Source organism: Girardinichthys multiradiatus, chromosome 5, assembly GCF_021462225.1.
Source record: "Girardinichthys multiradiatus isolate DD_20200921_A chromosome 5, DD_fGirMul_XY1, whole genome shotgun sequence".
Taxonomy (NCBI): domain Eukaryota; kingdom Metazoa; phylum Chordata; class Actinopteri; order Cyprinodontiformes; family Goodeidae; genus Girardinichthys; species Girardinichthys multiradiatus.
Window position 1 is genome coordinate 49,512,637 of NC_061798.1, and position 22,207 is coordinate 49,534,843.

At 43.7% G+C, this 22,207-nt stretch overlaps 1 protein-coding gene across 1 annotated transcript in view; it reads right to left on the reverse strand.

Moving 5' to 3' along the window:
* The window catches only part of neurl1aa (neuralized E3 ubiquitin protein ligase 1Aa), a 116,785-nt gene extending 95,881 nt beyond the window's left edge, over positions 1 to 20,904 (reverse strand). The window contains exon 1 of the mRNA XM_047365760.1: positions 20,662 to 20,904. Within this exon, the coding sequence (XP_047221716.1) occupies positions 20,662 to 20,743 (82 nt within the window). The 5' untranslated portion in view covers positions 20,744 to 20,904. The remainder of the gene's footprint in view (positions 1 to 20,661) is intronic.
* Positions 20,905 to 22,207: the final 1,303 nt, after the last annotated feature.

Consider the following 22,207-nt stretch of genomic DNA (forward strand, 5'->3'; position numbering starts at 1 on the left):
ACTTTTTAAATTTCGCCCTCAAAAAGCTAATTAATTGTGCACAGGTCTATAGATTGCCACCTTTTAAATCAGCTATCCCACATTGAGGGGATGGAGTCCATATTACCAGGAACTGAAATCACTCATGATAGGAAACGTGGACCTCCCAGTCTCTTTCTGATTAGACCTAGCCATTTTTTAGTTTTTGTTTTGTTCAAGAGTTTATTATTTAAGAAAGCTAAGATGGAGACACTATTCTCTTGAAGCGAGTTTTGTTCAGTTTGGACCCAATCCCTTTCATGGTAATTATTTATCCATGGAGGTAGAGCATATAACTGGACTGTCAAACAATAATGTTTAGAGTTTGAAGGGATAGGCCTCCCTTCTCATTTGAGGAACACACCAAACTCTCGGCATTTTATTTTGTCAACTGAATCTAGAAATAGGTTTATGTAGTGTAAAGAAATATGCAAAGAGAAACGTATCGATAGGGACTAAAATAAGTATGGAATTCTCAGTAGCAATCATTTTGACGGTTTCTTTTGTCCAGATGGAGCTTCTCTTTTAGCTTGAAAAATTAAAAATTCTTCACCTTCCCCTTAGATTTATTTTGAACATTGTTTGAATTTCTTGCAATATCTTTTTTTTAAAATTTAAAGTCAGTTTTCATGTTTATCTTTTTTGCTAACTTGTATGGTGATCACCAAGACAGAACAGTCCATTTTAACAAAAACGTGTTGAAGATGTGTATGAAAGAAGGGGACCTTACACTCAGACTTTTACTCATAACTTAAATGTTGGTTTTGTTTTTTCTTTGTTGGATTTAGAGTAGAAGTTGTGAAAAAATTCTTACTTACTGAGGCAGCTGAGCACCATGAAGTGATTACTTTTTAACTGGTCAACTGTCCTTCAGTTTTACATTCCAAAATAATTCAAAATCTTTATACTTCCAGCAAGAATGCATTTTGTTTGACCATTACCTCAGTTGATGCTGAGCAGGCACGTCCCATACACAATGAGGCTGATGTCTAACAGAAGGGCTGGCCAAAGTTTCAACGGTCATAACTTGATTTTTCCATGGCTTTGATTTATTTATGCACATCTTGATTAGTTTCCATCCATGTTCCTATTTTAGGTTCATGTGGAGTATTTCTACAAGGTCTGACCCTTGTCTTTCTCAAATTAACTACGGCTATTTATCATATTAAATTACACTTTGTTGTTGGCATGCTTTACTTTGCAATGATTAAAGCATAACCTTTTTGTAGTTCTTCTGCAAATCGATTGCTAATGTTAGCTTTCCATTTAATTTCTTGTTCCCAAAAGAGTCTCCTTCTGACATTTGCTTCAACATGAGGAGTCAATTCTTGCCTTTCCCTTCGCCCTCAAAGAATCGGTCAGGGCAGAGCTTAGTGAAGGTATTATGAACACTTAGCTGCTCTGAGATTTTACGTTGAGGATGAAATTAACGTTGTTTCGTTGTCCGATGAGCTAACCCCTCCCTCCTACGTCTATGTCTCCTATGTCTAAAGGGATTGCTCAATCCAGCTCTCCATCCAACGGGTCCGGACTTCCCTAAACCAGGAAGTTCTTATTAAGCATGTTTACTGAAAGTTCTGTTTAAGCTGGTGTCGGTAAATGACTCGCCTATCCTCTGACAGCCTTCATACAAAAATCGCGCCCTTCTTCAACTGGAGGTCTGGACGACTGAGTAGCCTATCGCAGTCATCCACACTTTCAGCAGTCACTTTTGTTCACGGCTGCTCATTCTCTAATTTTACAACTGGCTCTTGGTATGTGGGCTACGTTAATTTTAGTGACTCGGCCCCAAGGGTGCTGTTTTAACAAACTTGGCTAAGGCAACCTATAAAAACCTCCTAAAATATCTTAGAACCAGGCAACAAGACTTTTTACCACCAATGAAAAACCAAAAATACGGTGACTCAAATAATTGAATGTCCATGATTTAACTAGAATTTTATATGCTTTCTTTAATTAGTAACGCTTTTGCAGGGGTCAGTAACAGCTTAAATTCGGCAACACAAAATAATTTCAATAATAGAAATGAATCAATCAACTCAACCTGTCTTTCCCTGATGCTGAAATTGGTGAGTTTGGAGAGGCTTTGAAGACGGAGGCTCATCCATGCACCTGATGGAGAAGATTCTTCTGGTAACGAGTGGTTTCTTGAAGGGAATACGACTTAATCTTCAGTTTTCTTCCTTTAGGTGGCAGGCACGGATGCTCCATGCTTTGATGGTTAAACAGGATCTTTGTTGTTATATGTCTCCGAAGACAGTAGTTTCCAGAGGGTGAAGAGTTGAAAGAAACCCGGAGACATAAATGAGATTGATTCAGGACTTCCAGAAATCTGAAACTTAGATCAATCAGCTGTTCACTGATCAAGTTCACTTCTCTTGTCTGGATAAAAAGGCTTTAGATGAAATCAGATTCTTAATCTTGAGGTACAGTCCTTTCTGGGCCCACGGGTTGATCCTCTTTTTAATGCAGTCGATCAGTGGGCTGTGTCTCTGTTCCTTTTCCATCTAAGCTTCTTTTCTCCGTCTGATCTTGTTCGCTGGTCTTCTGCGAGGAAACAACCAACTAGTTCCTCTATTCTTGCCCATTTTATAGAGCATTTCCACCATACTCTTTGTGCTCATTGGCCAGTGGTTGTTGCCATGGCTGTCCCATTGGTCACCCATGACATAAGGTGATTTTCTGGAATTTCCCGAGTCGTGTCCATATCAGACATGCCATCATCACCTCAGTCCTGAGATGTCTGCTGGCCTCTTCTTTGACCTGCACCCCCGCCTCAGTTATCAGCCTTGTGCTGTAAGCTGCAGCTCTCACTTACCCAATTCCTGAACATCTGCTCTATTCCTGTCTCACTCAACATTACACTTCCTCTTAAACAGAGGCTTTACTTCTTACATCGGTGCTGCTCAAACTTTTAGTTACAGTGTTCACTTCATTTACAGTTTAAAACTATTACTTCTTTCTTTTTATTCATGCTTCACAAATGACTAACGTTATATCTCTTTCATATATAGCTGATTGAGAATGTCAACCCTTAATGTTTTTTACTTTAACTCTCAGTTCTTAACCACATCAATCATACATCTTTTAACTTGATAATCAAAGATTACTAATTTCATTTAATACATGTGAAAGAATGTAAAATCATCATACATCATTTCTTTGGATACACTTGTTTATATTTTTGCAAAAGATAAGACAGATAACATGTGGCAGGAAATATGTGGCTCCACACAGGCCTCCAGTCTGTCAGTTCTAGAATATGAGAATATGCTTGTTTCACTCTCTACTGCTTCAACTGTGTATTTTAATAATTATTGCATGCATTACACAAAAGGATATTTATTGTAGTTTGTATGGATTTGACTGTAGCAGTTAATGAATGTTGCATGGATTACATGGAAAGATCTCACCTTATTTTGACAGTTGAGTTATTGGTCAGTGAAAGACCCACAGAAGACAAACAAGAAGAACTGGTAGATCATGTCATTCTGAAATGGCTCTGGAGTTTATACAGTTGGTCTACTTAGGGTTATTGATGTTGGGGTTAACTGAATATGTTTCTAGTATGTTATCTATGATCATATTGGTCAAAATTGTGGCCAGGTACTAGAAAACATTCAAGTCATGTGAAATTACAGTTCTTTCTTGCTTCATTATTAAAATAACTATCAGATGATTATTATTTACAGCCAATTCAATTTCTCAGAAAGTTTGAATATTAAACTTAAATTTTTTTTTTTTGTTTTACACAAAAGTGTGATGTTATTGTCATGTTGTGACCTACACAATTATGGGGACAACTGATAGTTGTCCAGCAGACTGAGATACACCCCAAAACGTCATTGCTAAAGTTATTAGTTGTTCACACAGTGCTGTATCTAGGCATATTATTAGTAAATTGAGTTGAAGGAAAAGGTGTTAGAAAAGGATGGACAAATACTGTAACATGAAAAACTGCAGCCTTAGGAGGATTGTCTGTTGCTTCAGCAGTTGGGGAGGTGAGGGTGGGGGGTAGGGTTTGGTGGGTGTGCGTTCCTGTCTCTGTTCCAGATCTAACCAATCACATCACACAATCAGACAGTGACCTAACAAACTGAACAGAGTCACATCCTCGTCTTTTCTTTACCACACTGCTGCTGTTGACGTCACCTGGTCCTCGTTCCGACCTCCTGATGGCTCTCTCTATCATGGCAACCATCACCATGGGAACTGTTGCACACATTACTGGTGGTCGTCAAGGCAACCTTGTTGAATAACCATGCCTCTTGTCTCGTGCGCCTCCTTGTCTACCCCCTCCCTGACACACTTGTTCTTGTGCTGTGTTTCTGTTCATTGAGTGGATGTAAAATGGCAAGCCGTGTACTTATGTGGATCATTCCAGTGACAGTTCAGATTTAAAATCTTCCCCCAAGGTCCCACTGCCCTCTGCTATACAGATACAACAACTAAGTAAAGATGGGGACAGCAGAGGTGAATTTTTGTTCCTTTTTTTATGTGAACAGATTATACAGGGAGCAAAGCGAGTGTGCAGGAATAATATGTCAGGCAGCTAAGCTTTTGAATAAAGCACTCTGATGAACTGCTTTTCATTGACATGTTCTTTGTAGTTGTAAACACCTGTATTACTTCTTCCGATGAGGATTTAAAACATGTTATTAAGTCATTGTAATCTGCATTCTAGGTGCTGTGACCAATCACGCATCAACTAGGATGCGTCTGTTTCCAACAGATTAATTTTCCCGGCAACATTTCGATGTAAAACAGTTAGATAGAGCTGCAATGCATTTCTGAACTGGTGCAAACTGCAAAGGCAGAATCTTCTGGTTAAAAATTCTTTGGTATTTCTGCAAGTTTATATCAGAAGGTCTTTCTTATAGAGCTACATTAAAAGGCATCTAATTGAACTACTTTAGGTTTGCAAATACCCCTCCTTGAACCGCCACCTTAACGTGGTGGAGGGGTTTGAGTGCTCAAATGATCCTAGAGGCTATGTTGTCTGGGGCCTAAATGCCCCTGGTAGGGTCTCCCATGGCAAACAGGCTCTAGGTGATGGGTCAGACAAAGAGTGGTTAAAGAATCCCTCATGAGGACCAAAATATCGAGGTACGTGACGTCGCCCGGTACGGCGGAGCCGGGGTCCCACCCTGGAGCCAGGCCTGGGGTCGGGACTCGTCGGAGAGCGCCTGGTGGCCGGGTTGCACCTCGCGGGACCCGGCCGGGCCAAGCCCGAACGAGAGACGCGAGGCCATCCCCCAGTGGGCCCACCACCTGCAGGGGGAACTGTGAGGGACCGGTGCAAAGAGGATTGGGTGGCGGACGAAGGTGGAGACCTCAGCAGCCCGATCCCCGGATGCTTAGGCTGGCTCTAGGGACGTGGAATGTCACCTCGCTGGGGGGGAAGGAGCCTGAGCTTGTGCGGGAGGTCGAGAGATATCGACTAGAAATAGACGGGCTCGCCTCCACGCACAGCGTGGGCTCTGGAACCCATCTCCTTGAGAGGGGTTGGACTCTCTTCTACTCTGGAGTGGCCCACGGGGAGAGGCGGCGGGCTGGTGTGGGTTTGCTTGTTGCCCCCCAGCTCAGCCGTCTCGTGTTGGGGTTTACCCAAGTGGATGAGAGGGTCGTATCCCTGCGCCTTCGGGTTGGGGAGAGGTCTCTGACTATCATTTCAGCCTACGGGCCGAGTGGTAATGCAGAGTACCCGGCCTTCTTGGCGTCCCTGTCGGGGGTGCTGGATAGTGCCCCTCCCGGGGACTCCATTATTCTGCTGGGGGACTTCAACGCCCACGTTTGGAACGACAGTGACACCTGGAGAGGCGTGATCGGGAGGAATGGCCCCCCCGATCTGAATCCGAGTGGTGTTTTGTTATTGGACTTCTGTGCTAGTCACGGATTGTCCATAACGAACACCATGTTCAAACATAAGGGTGTCCATCAGTGCACTTGGCACCAGGACACCCTAGGCAGGAGGTCGATGATTGACTTTGTTGTCGTATCATCAGACCTTCGGCCGCATGTTTTGGACACTCACCACCTGGTGGTGAGTTGGATCCGCTGGAGGAGGAGAAAGCCGGACAGACTTGGCAGGCCCAAGCGCATAGTGAGGGTCTGCTGGGGACGCCTGGCGGAGCCCTCGGCCAGGGATGTATTCAACTCCCACCTCCGGGAGAGCTTCGACCAGATCCCGGGGGATGTAGAGTCCGAGTGGACCATGTTCTCCGCATCTATTGTCGATGCTGCTGCCCGTAGCTGCGGCCGTAAGGTCTGCGGTGCCTGTCGCGGTGGCAATCCCAGAACCCGGTGGTGGACACCGGCAGTAAGGGATGCTGTCAAGCTGAAGAAGGAGTCCTATCATCTATGGTTGGCTTGTGGGACTCCTGAGGCGGCTGACGGGTACCGTGAGGCCAAGCATGCTGCTTCCCGGGCTGTGGCAGAGGCAAAAACGCGGGCCTGGGAGGAGTTCGGTTAGGCCATGGAGAAGGAATACTGGTTGGCCTCGAAGCGATTCTGGCAAACCGTCCGGCGCCTCAGGAGCGGAAAGCAGTGCTTCACCAACACTGTTTATAGTGGGGGTGGGAGACTGCTGACCTCGACTGAGGACATTATTGGGCGGTGGAAGGAGTACTTCGTGGATCTCCTCAATCCTGCCATCAGGCATTCCTTGGTGGAAACAGAGGCTGGGGACTCGAGGTTGGACTCTTTCATCATCCAGGCTGAAGTCACCGAGGTGGTTAAAAAGCTCCGCGGTGGCAAGGCTTCGGGGGTGGATGAGATCCGCCCTGAGTACCTCAAGTCTCTGGATGTTGTAGGGCTGTCATGGTTGACACGCCTCTTCAACATTGCGTGGTGGTCGGGGACAGTGCCTATGGACTGGCAGACTGGGGTAGTGGTCCCCCTTCATGAGAAGGGGGACCAGAGGGTGTGTTCCAACTACAGGGGGATCACACTCCTCAGCCTCCCTGGTAAGGCCTACGCCAGGGTATTGGAGAGGAGAGTCCGACCGATAGTCGAACCTCGGCTTCAGAAGGAACAGTGTGGTTTTCGTCCCGGCTGTGGAACACTGGACCAGCTCTATACCCTCTACAGGGTGCTCGAGGGTTCATGGGAGTTTGCCCAACCGGTTCACATGTGTTTTTTGGACCTGGAGAAGGCATTCGACTGTGTCCCCCGTGATGCCCTGTGGGGGGTGCTCCAGGAATATGGAATCGGGGCCTTTTATTAGGGGCCATCCGGTCCCTGTACGAGCCTAGCAGGAGTTTGGTCCGCATTGCCGGCACTAAGTCGGACCTGTTCCCAGTGCATGTTGGACTCCGGCAGGGCTGCCCTTTGTTACCGGTCCTGTTCATAACTTTTATGGACAGGATTTCTAGACGCAGCCAAGGGCCGGAGGGTGTCTGGTTTGGGGACCAGCGGATTTCGTCTATTCTTTTTGCGGATGACGTGGTCCTGCTGGCCCCCTCTAGCCAAGACCTACAGCATGCGCTGTGGCGGTTCGCAGCCGAGTGTGAAGCGGCTGGGATGAGGATCAGCTCCTCCAAGTCCGAGGCCATGGTACTGCCACAGTAATGGGGGCATTGTGCCGGTCCGTTGTGGTGAAGAGAGAGCTGAGTCGAAAAGCAAAGCTCTCAATTTACCGGTCGGTCTACGTTCCTACCCTCACCTATGGCCATGAACTTTGGGTCATGACCAAAAGAACGAGATTCCGGATACAAGCGGCTGAAATGAGCTTCCTCCGTAGGGTGGCTGGGCACTCCCTTAGAGATAGGGTGAGGAGCTCGGCCATCTGGGAGGGGCTCTGAGTAGAGCCGCTGCTCCTCCACATCGAGAGGAGCCAGTTGAGGTGGCTCGGGCATCTATACCGGATGCCTCCTGGACGCCTTCCTCGGGAGGTGTTCCAGGCACGTCCCACCGGGAGGAGGCCCAGGGGACGGCCCAGGACACGCTGGAGGGACTATGTCTCTCGGCTGGCCTGGGAACGCCTTGGGCTCCCTCTGGAGGAACTGGACAGGGGGAACTGGAGGAGGTGTCTGGAGAGAGGGACGTCTGGGCGTCTCTGCTGAGTCTGCTGCCCCCGCGACCCGGTCCCGGATAAGCGGAAGACGACGAGTACGAGTATTATTCAAATTATTATAATTATTATTTAATTTAATGTTTTAACAAGTTAAATGTTCATATCTATGTAATTGAATTCCACTTGCAGTAATTTAGATTTTAACACAAACACTGTTAATTTAGACAGACAGACAGACAGACAGACAGACAGAGACAGAGAGAGAGAGATAGAGATAGATAGATAGATAGATAGATAGATAGATAGATAGATAGATAGATAGATAGATAGATAGATAGATAGATAGATAGATAGATAGATAGAGAGAGAGAGAGAGAGAGAGAGAGAGAGAGAGAGAGAGAGAGAGAGAGAGAGAGAAATGTCATGGACTTTTTTCCTCCACAACCTTATCTAAAACAAGGGCGGATGCATGGATGGCTGGATGGATGGCACGCAACAAGTTCATGATAAATCAGATGAGAGCTCCCCATCCTACCATGAGGAAATTATAATTCACATCCAAGACGCAGAGATGAAAGTGTGAATAGCTGACATAAAAAAGAATAAAAGTGTTGAAATGTTCCAGGTTTGTCCCATATAATTTTTCATCAAACGAGCTCAAGCTACTGCAAATAAAGTGATGATGATGATTGTGGTCATTACAGGAACTGCGGACTGAAATAAACACAATTCTAAATGTCCCATGGGGAGGAGGCACAGGGGATGGCCCAGGACACGCTGGAGGGACTATGCGCCTTGGGCTCCCCCTGGAGGAGCTGGAGGAGGTGTCTGGAGAGAGGGACGTCTGGGCATCTCTGCTGAGTCTGCTGCCCCCGTGACCCGGTCCTGGATAAGCGGAAGACGACGAGTACAAGTACGAGTACGAGGTTTGCAAATATGAAAACAGAGAATCTGGCAGCAGACAACAGTGAAAAACTGTGATTTGCTGAACTGTTTTTATAGCCTAACCCTTATTAGAACACCATGCCAATGATCAATCCTCAGTAAAAGCCTTTAGGCTAGATCATATATCTCTTACTGTTCGGAAAATTATAAACAAAGAAAACACAACCAAAGAGAGAATTTTAGGATATATATAAATTAGAAGGGCTGCACGGTGGCGCAGTTGGTAGCACTGTTGCCTTGCTACCCAGGACCCAGGACCTTCTTGCAGCAAGAAGGTCCTGGGTTCAATTCCAAGCCGGGGGTCTTTCTACATGAAGTTTGCATGTTCTCCCCGTGCATGCGTGGGTTCTCACCAGGTACTCCGGCTTCCTCCCACAGTCCAAAGACATGCCTGTTAGGTTAATTGGTCACTCTAAATTGCCCTTAGGTGTATGAATGAGTGTGTGCTTGGTTGTTTGTGTGTTGCCCTGCGATGGACTTGCGACTTGTCCAGGGTGTACCCCGCCTCCCGCCCATAGACTCCTGGAGATAGGCACCAGCTCCCCCGCGACCCACTATGGAATAAGCGGTAGAAAATGACAGACTGACTATAAATTAGAAACCCCAACATTTTAGGGCTTAATTGAGGATTACAGTTTTTTTGTAATTTTTTAAAATCTTATTTTTGGCTCCATATTTTTGGAATTATTTGTGTTTTGCTTTTGTGTTTATGTTTAACCATTCAACACAGACCACTACCCCTCACACTGGATACAGATCACACTATTGCTCTCCTTGTATCTCATTCTGTCGCGTATTTCAGTGTATCGAAAGACCTTTGTCACTTTGCTTTAATCCCAAAAAAAGGAAGCAGATTTTGTGTAACTTTAAGTCATGTCTGGGAATAATCTCTGTTGCTTATGACATCTCTCTTGGTTTGCATAGTGCATGTTCACTGGGATAAATGGTGTAAAATTCAATGTGCTACTACAACAAGACAGATAGATTACTTTTGTTGTGATGTCAGATATTGTTTTCTCCATCTTTAGGGATCTACAAACCATTTCGGGATAAAAGTAGTCAAATAATTAGCTGAAGAAGGCTCAGCAAAGTTTGTACTTCCTGCGACAACTCAAGAAGTACAACCTTACAGAGGAGCTGCTGGTCATCTTCTACACTGCTATTATTCAGTCTGTTCTGTCTTTGTCCATCTCAGTGTGGTTTGGCTCATCCACAAAACTCATCCACTGTTTGTTCTGTTAAACTAAGGGCCTATCGGTTAGAACAGGAGGTTTGCGTTCCAGAGAGGACACAAAGGACCATGTTCGTATCCCACAGATTGCCACTCTGGGTCCCTGAGCAAGACCCTTAGCCCCAGAATGCTCCCGGGCGGGAGCTATGCGCACAATGGCAGCCCACTGCTCCCTATAATAGATGGGTTAAATGCAGAGGACAAATTTTGTTGTAATGTACATATGTACAATGTACAATGTACAATAAAAGATGATTATAAGATGATTATAATATTAAAAAAAGACAGGTCCAAACTGCAATGAACAATTAGTTCTGCAGAGAGGAACATTGTGGTTGACCTTCCCTCCATCTATGACTTGTACAGATCTAGGGTCATGTAAGCTAATATCTCTGCAGACCCCTCACACCCTGCACATAAACTGTCTAGACTTTTACTAGACAGAGGCGCTACAGGGCACTGTCAGCTAAAATCAGCCGTCACAGGGGGTTTCTTCCCCCAGGCTGTTTCTCTGATGAACACAGTCAAAGTTCCAGATCAACACCATGCATCCTTGGACTGATCTCAAATTACCTTCTCTTGTTAAGTCACTTTTGTATAGATGTTGAAGTTATTTTAAATTTTTTTATTTCCATTAAATATATATATAAAAAAAAAAATCACTGAGAGCAAAGTGTTGTCAAAGTCCTCCGCTTCGTCCAGGACCGGGTTGCGGGGGCAGCAGACTCAGTAGAGATTCCCAGACATCCCTCTCTTCAGACACTTCCTCCAGTTCCTCCGGGGGGAGCCCAAGACGTTCCCAGGCCAGCTGAGAGACATAGTCCACCCAGCGTGTCCCCTGGGCTTCCTCCCCATGGGACGTGCCCGAACCACTAAACCAAGGAGGCGTCCAGGAGGCATCCGAGTCAACTCCTACTAATTATTTAAATTTCCACATTCCTCGAAATACTGGGCAAGGAGGAGTAAAAACCATCTTTCAGTCCAATTTATTGACTAGTCCCAGACCAATCAATAGCTACAACTCTTTTGAATATTTAATCCTTAGTTTTCCTCATCCAAATTGCAAAACACTAAAACCACTTCTGTTTTTTTTTTTGTACCGTCTACCAGGCCCTTAGTCTCAATTTTTAGATCAATTTTCAGACCTTTTATCTGATTTAGTGTTAAATTCTGTTGGAATTATGATTATTGATTGATTAATATTTATCAAGAATTATAATTAACAATCATAATTTGACAAAATTAATTTCTTAACCAAAATCCTCATTTGTGAATTGAAGACCAGGGATGTCTTCTGGTGTTGTAACTGTGGCTCAACGCCTTTGATAATTACAACCGTTAAATACTCGGTAATAATTGATAACTATTACTAGTTGTCACTGTTTAATCAACCGTTTCTGCTGAAACGTGTGGAACTTTAACCTTATTTTGACTGACGAATAACTCTCTTTATTTATGTGAATATTTATTAAATCACAGCCTGATACAATCTGCTCTTCCAATTTAATAATCTTCACCTACTCAAACATGCAAAGTTCTACACAAAAAGGTGGTAAAATATCGAACTAAACAAAATAAAGCAAAACAGCAGTGAGTGCGTATGGAATCAACCAGCAGTTATGGCCAAAGTGATAATATGACAAGGGAATATGGTGTTGAAGCTTTGGGAGCGCAGCCCACCAGAAAGTGTAGCTCAGTGAGATGCACAGTCATAAAACATCCCCCAACTCTGGGCGGGGGTGAGCACACAAAGAGTTATAAAACTTCTGGCGGCAAGCTAGTAAGCAGCAAAGTTGAAGACAAAGAAAACGGTGAATTTCCCCATGAGGTTATTATAACAGTTCAGTTTCACAGCGCACCTGCATGCAGGTGTTTGCACGGTAAAGACACACTTGCAAGACATGGCGGTCTCTGAAAGTACCAGCAAGTTTCAAAGCAATGACATGCATATACAATTCAGAACACATACAATTCAGAACACATTAGGCTCTAAATGGCGACTCTAATCGTACTAAAATTTCCTACTCTATCCTGCCCACGCTATCCTTAATGAAGAAATAAAAGAAAAGTAAAAAGGATGGGTTTTACTTTGTTGAAGTCTTCCTTCTGAGCAGAGGGAGAGAGGAAGAGAGGGGGGGGAGTTAGAAGTTAATGTGCGTCCACAATTAATTTCGGGAAGAGCGGTCAATTTTTGTCCTTTGGCCTCCTTGGCAAAAAGGAAAAATATGATCTGATCGTCAGCAGTCGACTAGAACAAAGCAAGGAGGGAAAGTTGCGTCTCCTTGAAACTCCGTGGTTTTGGTTACGTGTTAAACTCACGTCTTCGATCGGCAAAATGAAATTTCTGGCCTTATTCCTTATTCCAGAAACCTCATTCATGAATTTTTCATTGGCCAACGAAGGAGAATAAATGAAATCCACTTGGGACTCTTCTCCAGAAATTGATGCGCTTCAGTTGCTGGACCGGCTTCCAGCGTGAAAAGCAAAGCTTCTTTCGAATGTTCCTTCCTATACTGCCTCCTGTGATGTCAGACCTGGGATGGACCCGTCATATCAGCCGCAGTGGCTGCTGGGTTTTGTAGGACAGACTATCCTGCGGTACAAAATGGCCAATGACGTTGGAAAGGCATAGTGGCGTCCAGCAATGTGCAAATGGTCCAATATTCAGCAAACAAGTGGTCCAACAGTACAGATAAGGTTATTATAGTGGGGGATTTTAACATTCATGTTGACACTGAAAGTGATAGCTTAAATATAGCCTTTAATGCTATCTTAGACTCAATTGGCTTTGCTCAAAACATTAACAAACCTACCCACCTTTGTCTTCATTCTCTGGACCTTCTGCTGACATATGGCATTGAGTGTAAAGACATAACAATATTTTCTCATAACCCTGTCTTGTCTGACCATTTTTTAATAACCTTTGAGTTTAATTTAACCGAGTACTCCATACCTGAAAGAGAATGTCATTATAGTAGATCATTATCAGACAATGCTGTAACAACCTTTAAAGAATTTGTTCCACTTTTAATTTCCTCATTATCACAGAGAAACACAGTGGAGGGCAATGATTTTGTTTCTTCCCCTCCACAAATTGATTATTTTGTTCATAGTGTTTCTTCATCATTGCGTGGTGCATTAGACAATGCAGCCCCCTTGAAAAAGAAGGTAATTATTCATAGGAGGCTAGCTCCCTGATTTAATTCAGAACTGCGTACTTTAAAGCACAATGTTAGAAAATTGGAGAGAAAATGGTGCTCTACACACCTAGGGGATTCCTACTTAATCTGGAAAAATAGCCTACTGTTGTATAAAATGACACTTCGCCAAGCTAGAACAGCTTATTTCTCATCATTAATAGAAGAGAACAAGAACAATCCTAAGTTTCTCTTAAGTACAGTTGCTAATGTTGGGACCCACACAGCCATGGAAACAACATTAAAACTCCGGTACAAACTTTTCTGGAATTTTCAAAATAAATTGCATTTAACTGACTTCCAGCAACTGAGGAAGCGGGGGTAGCAGCGGACTTCCCATGATGCCACTGGCTGTATAAAAGCACCCCCCTTTCCAATGGTCCAACCCCTTCCACGCCGGTGATCATCGAGATAGGAGGAGACAGCGCGCTAATGTCTCTTTGCTGGCAAACAGACATAAACTCTTAAACTGGATCGTATACGGGATGTGCATACAATCCCGCGATCATATGCACAAGTTAAGTACTGATGAATTACTGTTGAAAGAATCCGGTATTCGTTCATAAAAAGGGGTAAATTAAGGTATAAGCATTGCTTCCTTTCTCTCTGAGGCCTGCAGAAGCAAACTGTCCCAGAGGAGTCCCAGTAGCGAAGCTGTCTCTGCAAGCCAAGTGAAGCAGTTTTCCCTGCCTGAGAGAAGGACAACAGGAGCCGCATCACTGTGGTTATGGTAACGTGCAGATTGGCCGGCTGATAGAACAGCCGCCACTCCCCACAGCTAAGGAAGTTAGCTGTAGCTAACCGTTTAAAGACTGTGGACGTTTCTTCCAACTTCGTCGCCTTGGACAATGTTTGAGATGAGAAATAGAAGGATTTAGATTGAAATGATCTAAACGTTTTCCATTTTATGAAGTTTGGTTTTGTTTGTGTTAAACTCAGCTATCTTGGTGCAAGCAGAATATCTGCAGCACATGTGCTCAGGCTGTGTTCTTTGTTTGTATGTTTTTATAGTTAAGACAAACTTTACTTGAAGGGTGATTTAAACAGAAGATTGATCATAACGCGCCGTCCGCGCTTATGCATGTTAACCTTTTTATTGACGGTATTTTTAAAGGTGTGTGTTTTGATTCTGGTGCTAAGCTATCAGCCTCCTTTGTTAGCTTCAACTGCTAACAGGTAAGAACACGTGCTTGCTACCAAATAACATTTACCCAGAAAGGTAAATAATGTGTCCCTAACATCATTTTACTAAATTTGATAACTAAGTAAACACCATTAAGCCCCATATCCCCAGAAAGATTTGGCTCTCTTCCAAAACATTCCCTTAATAATATTTCTTCAAATATTATTTCAATATATAAAGGCAGCTAATGAGACACTGCCGAGAATTAGTCATCCAGAAGGTTGGTTTTATTCAGCAGATTATTCTTAAATGATTTTATTATTTTATTAAAATAATATTTTATGATCTTGCATTGTGAATGGCTGTCTAAAGGTACGTTGATTATTGCCCAAGTTCATTCCAAGACTAACTTCACTTCACTTCCAGGTTCTTCAAGATAATCCTTGGTTCTCAAACATAAACATTGCACGGTAATGTTGCATCACTCCTTCAGTCATGGTTTTCAATCATCTTTAATCAACTTGTTTATATTGTACATAGCCATTAGTCTTCCCTATTCTTTAATTCTACTTGGTAGTTAGTTGGATTGTTTTAGCATAGTAAAGAGTTTGTTGATTGAAATATATTTAACTTTGAGTTGACTTATTTTTGTTACTAAATTCTTGTATTTCAAGAAATTGTGTGAATTCATTCCATATATGTGCAGAGTTTGTGCTGTTCAATAATGTCAGAGCTCGTCTCACACCTTTCTATTTTGTCCTAATACCATCACCTTACTGGGCTGGTATTCACAGGACAACCCTTAACAGACCGAAATATTATTTGATAAAATATTAGAATAATAATATTAAACATTAAATAATATTCTCAGATTCATAATCCTAACACTAAACTTACACAGTCATAGCTCTGTTGAGCCATCCATTCTTTTAGCTCTCAGCAGTCATGACTTTATGATATTCTTCTTAAATAAAATGTATTCTATTAAAAAGAAAATCTTTGACATACTCCCGAAGATGATTACTTCATCCTTAGCAAGTGAGACAACATTGGAAGTAACTGTAGAACCTGATCTGGATTTGGACTGCTTTGATCCTGTGGAGCTTCCTGAGTTATCAGAAATATTAGCTTCATCTAAACCTTCAACTTGTATGTTAGACCCAATCCCGACCAAATTATTTAAGGAAGTGTTCCCTGTGATTACCAGCCCCATTTTAGATATGATTAATTTATCCTTAGTAAATGGATATGTACCACAAGCTTTTAAGGTAGCTGTAATCAAACCTTTACTTAAGAAACCTTTGCTTGATCAAGATGACTTAATAAATTACAGACCTTTATCCAATCTTCCATTCTTATCTAACATTCTTGAGAAAATAGTTGCTAATCAAATGTGTGAGCCTTTATACAGCAATGACCTGTTTGAAGAGTTTCAGTCAGGCTTCAGAGCTCATCAAAGCACTGAAACAGCTCTGCTGAAAGTCACTAATGATATTCTTATGGCCTCAGATAATGGACTTGTGTCTGTACTGGTTCTGTTAGATCTCAATGCTGCATTTGATACAGTCGACCATAATATTCTTTTAGAAAGCCTGGAATATTCTGTAAGCATCAGTGGAATAACACTAGGCTGGTTTAAATCTTATTTGTCTGACAGATTCCAGTTTGTTCATGTAAATGATAAATCATCTTTAAACTCCAGGGTTAATTGTGGAGTACCACAGGCTTCAATACTTGGGCCAATTCTCTTTACTATATATATGCTTCCAATAGGTAAAATTATGAGGCAGCATAGGATACATTTTCACTGTTACGCTGATGATACTCAGCTTTACTTATCCATAAATCCTGATGAGCCCAACCAGTTAGATAGACAGAAGACAGAAATTGTCGTCTTTGGACCGGAGTCTTTAAAAAAGAAACTGCTTAGTCAATAACTTAACCTGAATGGCATTAAATTGACCTCGGGTAATAAAGTAAAAAACCTTGGTGTTATTTTTGACCAGGACATGTCATTTAAATCCCATATTAAACCAGTTTCTAGGATTTCCTTCTTTCACCTCTGCAACATTGCCAAAATTAGAAATATCCTCTCCAGGAGTGACGCTGAAAAACTAGTCCATGCATTTGTTACTGCAAGGCTGGACTATTGTAATTCTTTACTATCAGAATGTCCACAAAATGCAGTTAAAAGCCTTCAACTGATTCAAAATGCTGCAGCAAGAGTTCTGATTAAAATTAAAAAGAGAGATCATATTTCTCCTATTTTAACTTTCCTTCACTGGCTCCCTGTTAAATCCAGAATAGAATTTAAAATTCTCCTCCTCACATATAAAGCCCTTAATGATCTAGCTCCATCATATATCAGAGATCTGATTGTTCCATATGTTCCTAACAGAGCACTTTGTTCTCAGACTGCAGGTTTACTGGTGGTTCCTAGAGTCTCTAGAAGTAGAATGGGAGGCAGATCCTTTAGTTATCAGGCTCCTCTCCTGTGGAACCAGCTGCCAGTTTTAGTCCGTGAGGCAGACACCCTGTCTACTTTTAAGGCTAGGCTTAAAACTTTCCTTTTTGATAAAGCTTCTAGTTAGAGTGGCTTAGGTTATCCTGAGCTATCTCTGTAGTTATGCCACTATAGGCTTAGGCTGCTGGAGGACATAATGACCACTTTCACCCTCTTTGCTACATTCTCACACTATTCTCCAATTTTGCATTATTTGCTGTTATGTCAGCTTCTAACTTCATGTTCTCTCTCTTTTCTCTTCCTAGAAGCTACACCTGGCCTGACTATGTGTCCACCTGTGACACCCTTGTGGAGGGGGGCATTGTCCAAGCTTCTGCTGGCAACAACTTAATGCTCACCCTCTACCGATGATCCACATGGCCTGGCCCTGTCTTTCAGTGCGTAACCCTTTCTCTCTCCTAGACATGACTACTGACTGAGCTTCTACTGTGACTAACTCTATGTGCTCTCTTTCAGACTCTGACCTTGAAAACTGGCTCTGAGTTTATCTGTTCTTTCTTTCTAGATGAAATGGCTAAAGGAGCTACATCCATTAACATTTACTTTTCCTTCCCATAGAAAGGACTCCTGAATCAGTGATTCTGTGTTCTTTTTGTGTCTCTGCTCTGTTCTCTCAAACCCCCAGTCGGTCGTGGCAGATGGCCGCTCACACTGAGCCTGGTTCTGCTAGAGGCTTCTTCCTGTTAAAAGGGAGTTTTTTCTCTCCACTGTCGCTACATGCATGCTCAGTATGAGGGATTGTTGCAAAGTCAACGCCAGTGACTGTCCACTGTCTCTACATGGTCATCCAGGAGGAGGGAATGCTGCAAGTCACTGACTCGATGCAATCTGCTGGGTTTCCTTAGATAGAAAAACGTTTAATCCAATTTGAATAAATAACTGAATCTGACTGCACTGTTCAATGGTTAGGATTAATTGAAATGTATGTACCTGACTTTTGTGAAGTGCCTTGAGACAACATGTGTTGTGAATTGGCGCTATATAAATAAACTGAATTGAATTGAATCCGGTATAGATGCCCAAGCCACCTCAACTGGCACCTCTTGATGTGGAGGAACAGCGGCTCTACTCTAAGCTCCTCTCGTATGGTCGAGCTCCTCACCCTTTCTCTAAGGGAGTGCCCGGCCACCCTACGGAGGAAGCTCATTAGGACAAGGACAAACCACCATTTTCCGGTCGAGAACCATGGCCTCGGACTTGGAGGAGCCGCTTCACTCTCGGCTGCGATCCGCCCCAGCGCATGCTGTAGGTCTTGGCTAGAGGGGGCAAGCAGGACCTCGTCATCTGCAAAAAGAAAAGACAAAATCCACTGGTCCCCTAACCAGACCCCTTCCGGCCCTTGGCTGTGCCTAGAAATCCTGTCTATAAAAGTTAGAAACAGGACCAGTGACAAAGGGCAGCCCTGCCTGAGTCCAACATGCACTGGGAACAGGTCCGACTTAGTGCCGACAATGTGGACCAAAGTCCTGCTCCACTTGTAATAAAGGGCCCCTGACTCCATAGTCCTGGAGCACCCCCCACAGGGCACCACGAGGGGTTTTGTGGACCTTCTCCAGGTCCACAAAACACTGATGGACAGGTTGGGCAAACTCCCATGAACCCTTGAGTACTCTGCAGAGGGTGTAGAGCTGGTCTAGTGTTCCATGGCTGGGACGGAACCCACGCTGCTCCTCCTGAAGCCGAGGTCTGACTATCGACTGGACTCCTCTCCAATACCCTGGCATAGGCCTTGCCAGGGAGGCTGAGGAATTTGATCCCCCTAGAGTTGGAACACAGCCTCCGGTCACCTTTCTTATGAAGGGGGACCACCACCCTGGTCTACCAGTCCAGTGGCACTGTCTCTGACCAACACGCAATGTTGAAGATGTGTCAACCATTACAGTCCCACAACATCCAAAGACTTGAGGTACTCAGGGCGGATCTCATCCAACCCAGAAGCCCTGCCAGCATGAAGCTTTTTAACCACCTTAACCACTTCAGCCAGGGTAATGAAAGAGTCCAACCCCAAGTCCCCAGCCTCTGCTTCCACCAGGGAATGCGTGACGGCAGGATTGAGGAGATATTTGAAGTACTCCTTCCCCCGCCCGATAATGTCCCCAGTAGTCCTTCTCCATGGCCTCACCAAACTGCTTCTAGGGCTGAGTTTTTGCCTCTGCCACACCCCGGGACACGGCACGCTTGGCCTGACAGTACCCGTCAGCTGCCTCAGGAGTCCCACAGGCCAGCCACAGCTGATAGGACTCCTTCTTCAGCTTGACAGCATCCCTTACTGCCGGTGTCTGCCGCCGGCTCGGGGATTGTCGCCACGACAAGTACCGCAGACTCTACGGCCACGGCTACAGGGGGCAGCATCGACAATAGATGCGGAGAACATGGTCCACTCCTCAGGAGGGGGAAGAGTCCACTCGGACTCTATGTCTCCAACCTCCCCCAGAATCTGGTCAAAGCTTTCCTGGAGGTGGGAGTTGAATACATTCCTGGTCGAGGGCTCCGACAGATGTTCCCAGCAGATCCTCACTAGCAAAGTGTATCAGAGTCAAATTCCTTGTTTGTGTGCACACACAGTAAGGTGATTCTGATTCTAAACTGAACAGATTAGTTGGGGCCGCTCCAAACATTAAGTATGCTGAGGCGAGTTAACCTTCATCAGTGTAGACTGAGTGCCTTCATACATGAAATCAAGTAATACTTTGATCAAATCATTGCTGAGACTTGTTTGGAGCGCTGCTTGTGTAGCAGTGGCGCACATGTGGTACACATGACAAAAACAGCGGGATTTTTAACAGCCAGGTTCACCTGAACAATCAAATTACATATAGTGTATTATCCGATGCATAGGAAGGCTATGCTGGATGGCTATTTACTTAAACATGTCACCGAAATGCTGGGCAGATACAGATTAGTGGGGGTATTAGTTCACCCTAAGACCCTTTCCAGTACCACCAATATACTGCTTTCATCAGCGGCATATTTCACAAAGATCCTAATATGTACACTTAAGTACAAAACCCATAGGTATCATGTCTGAGCCTCTGCTTCACGTTCTTCATGCCAAAATAGTTGGTTTTGATCTTTTTGATTTTTTCTTCATGAGATACTGTATTTTATATCTTGACGACCTGCTTGGAAATAACAAAAAAAAAAAAAAAAAAAAAAAACATGTTTCCCCCTTTGTATTAGATTACTTCTTAAACGTCAGATAATTCTCTCACACAACTTATTAGGACCTGACGACAGGGCATCTCATACTTAGAAATATCTTCTTACAAATATCTCTGTGCCTTTATGTTTCTATAAAAAACATATATATCGTTGGAAATGACAGTTTAGTGTGTAATAAACACGGAGGTTTTTCCAAGTCAAACTTTATGATTTAACACTTTCCCAGTTTTGCTTCAGTCTGACCCAACATCAGGCCCGTCTCCTGCAGCCCGGTCCGGGAGCTGTTCTTCAGCACCACCGGAGCACTGATCCCAGAGCAGCGGGAACAAACCGGAATAATCCGGCCTTAAATATCCCCTCTGAGCTTTTAATATACGTTTTATTACAACACACTTAGGAAACATAAACTGCCGCTAGCTCGCTGTGTTTGAGCCTTTAGTTACTGACCTTTCTGGGAGTTCCGGAGTCTGTGAAAACCCTGCTGCTGGGATCTCTGCAGCGCCGATATCCCCGACACATTGTTCCCCATGGCGGGATGCTGGAAAATTCCAAGTTAACGATCCGACCGATGATGCTAGAAGTAAAACCATGAACTCTCCCCTTTACACCCAGACATGCAGTCGTGTTCAGAATGACGTCCTTCGTCTTCATCCAACCATAGGAGCGGAGGAGATGCAAAGGTGTGCTGAGTCTGAGCGGATAAAACGTGAGCAGAGAAACTGAGCAGATTTGATTTTCATCAGAGAGATTTGATGATTGTATAATCCGCTAAAGACAACGGCGGCTGGACCGGTTTTAGAACATTATTCCCTAAAAGCAGCTCAGCGGTAAAAACTCCAGCATTTTCAATAAATTGTTGCACCTTTATTCTGTTTATTACCCTGTCAGAAGGTTCAATTTGAAGAGGTGGTTTATTGTCAATAACAGGCGTGCTCTTTCAGCTCACAGTTGGAAGAAGCTATTTACTGCATAGATATGTTGGAATAAAGAGCCAAACACACTATGATCCACGGATTGTGTGAAGCTGCCATCTAGTGTAAATCAACATCGAAACAGCAGGAATTAATCACTATTTAGGTTAAAAACTCACTTTGCAACTAAAATGTAATTCAGCACCTCAGAAAGCATTTGTGTTTATTCCTGCCTCAAGCCAACATTTCGCAGAACGGTTTTATTTTCATATTGTACTTCTCTTAGCAGGTTCTATAGACATCAGAGTTAAAAACCTTTATACTGCAAAATTGACTTAGAAATCACCCTGCACATTTTTTAGAATTGTGTTTATTTCAGTCCGCAGTTCCTGTAATGACCACAATCATCATCATCACTTTATTTGCAGTAGCTTGAGCTCGTTTGTCTGATGAAAAATTATATGGGACACACCTGGAACATTTCAACACTTTTATTCTTTTTTATGTCAGCTATTCACACTTTCATCTCTGCGTCTTGGATGTGAATTATAATTTCCTCATGGTAGGATGGGGAGCTCTCATCTGATTTATCATGAACTTGTTGCGTGCCATCAATCCAGCCATCCATGCATCCGCCCTTGTTTTAGATAAGGTTGTGGAGGAAAAAAGTCCATGACATTTCTCTCTCTCTCTCTCTCTCTCTCTGTCTGTCTGTCTGTCTGTCTGTCTGTCTAAATTAACAGTGTTTGTGTTCAAATCTAAGTTACTGCAAGTGGAATTCAATTACATAGATATAAACATTTAACTTGTTAAAACATTAAATTAAATAATAATTATAATAATTTGAATAATACTCGTATTCGTCGTCTTCCGCTTATCCGGGACCGGGTCGCGGGGGCAGCAGACTCAGCAGAGACGCCCAGACGTCCCTCTCTCCAGACACTTCCTCCAGCTCCTCCGGGGGGAGCCCAAGGCGTTCCCAGGCCAGCCGAGAGACATAGTCCCTCCAGCGTGTCCTGGGCCATCCCCTGGGCCTCCTCCCGGTGGGACGTGCCTGGAACACCTCCCGAGGAAGGCGTCCA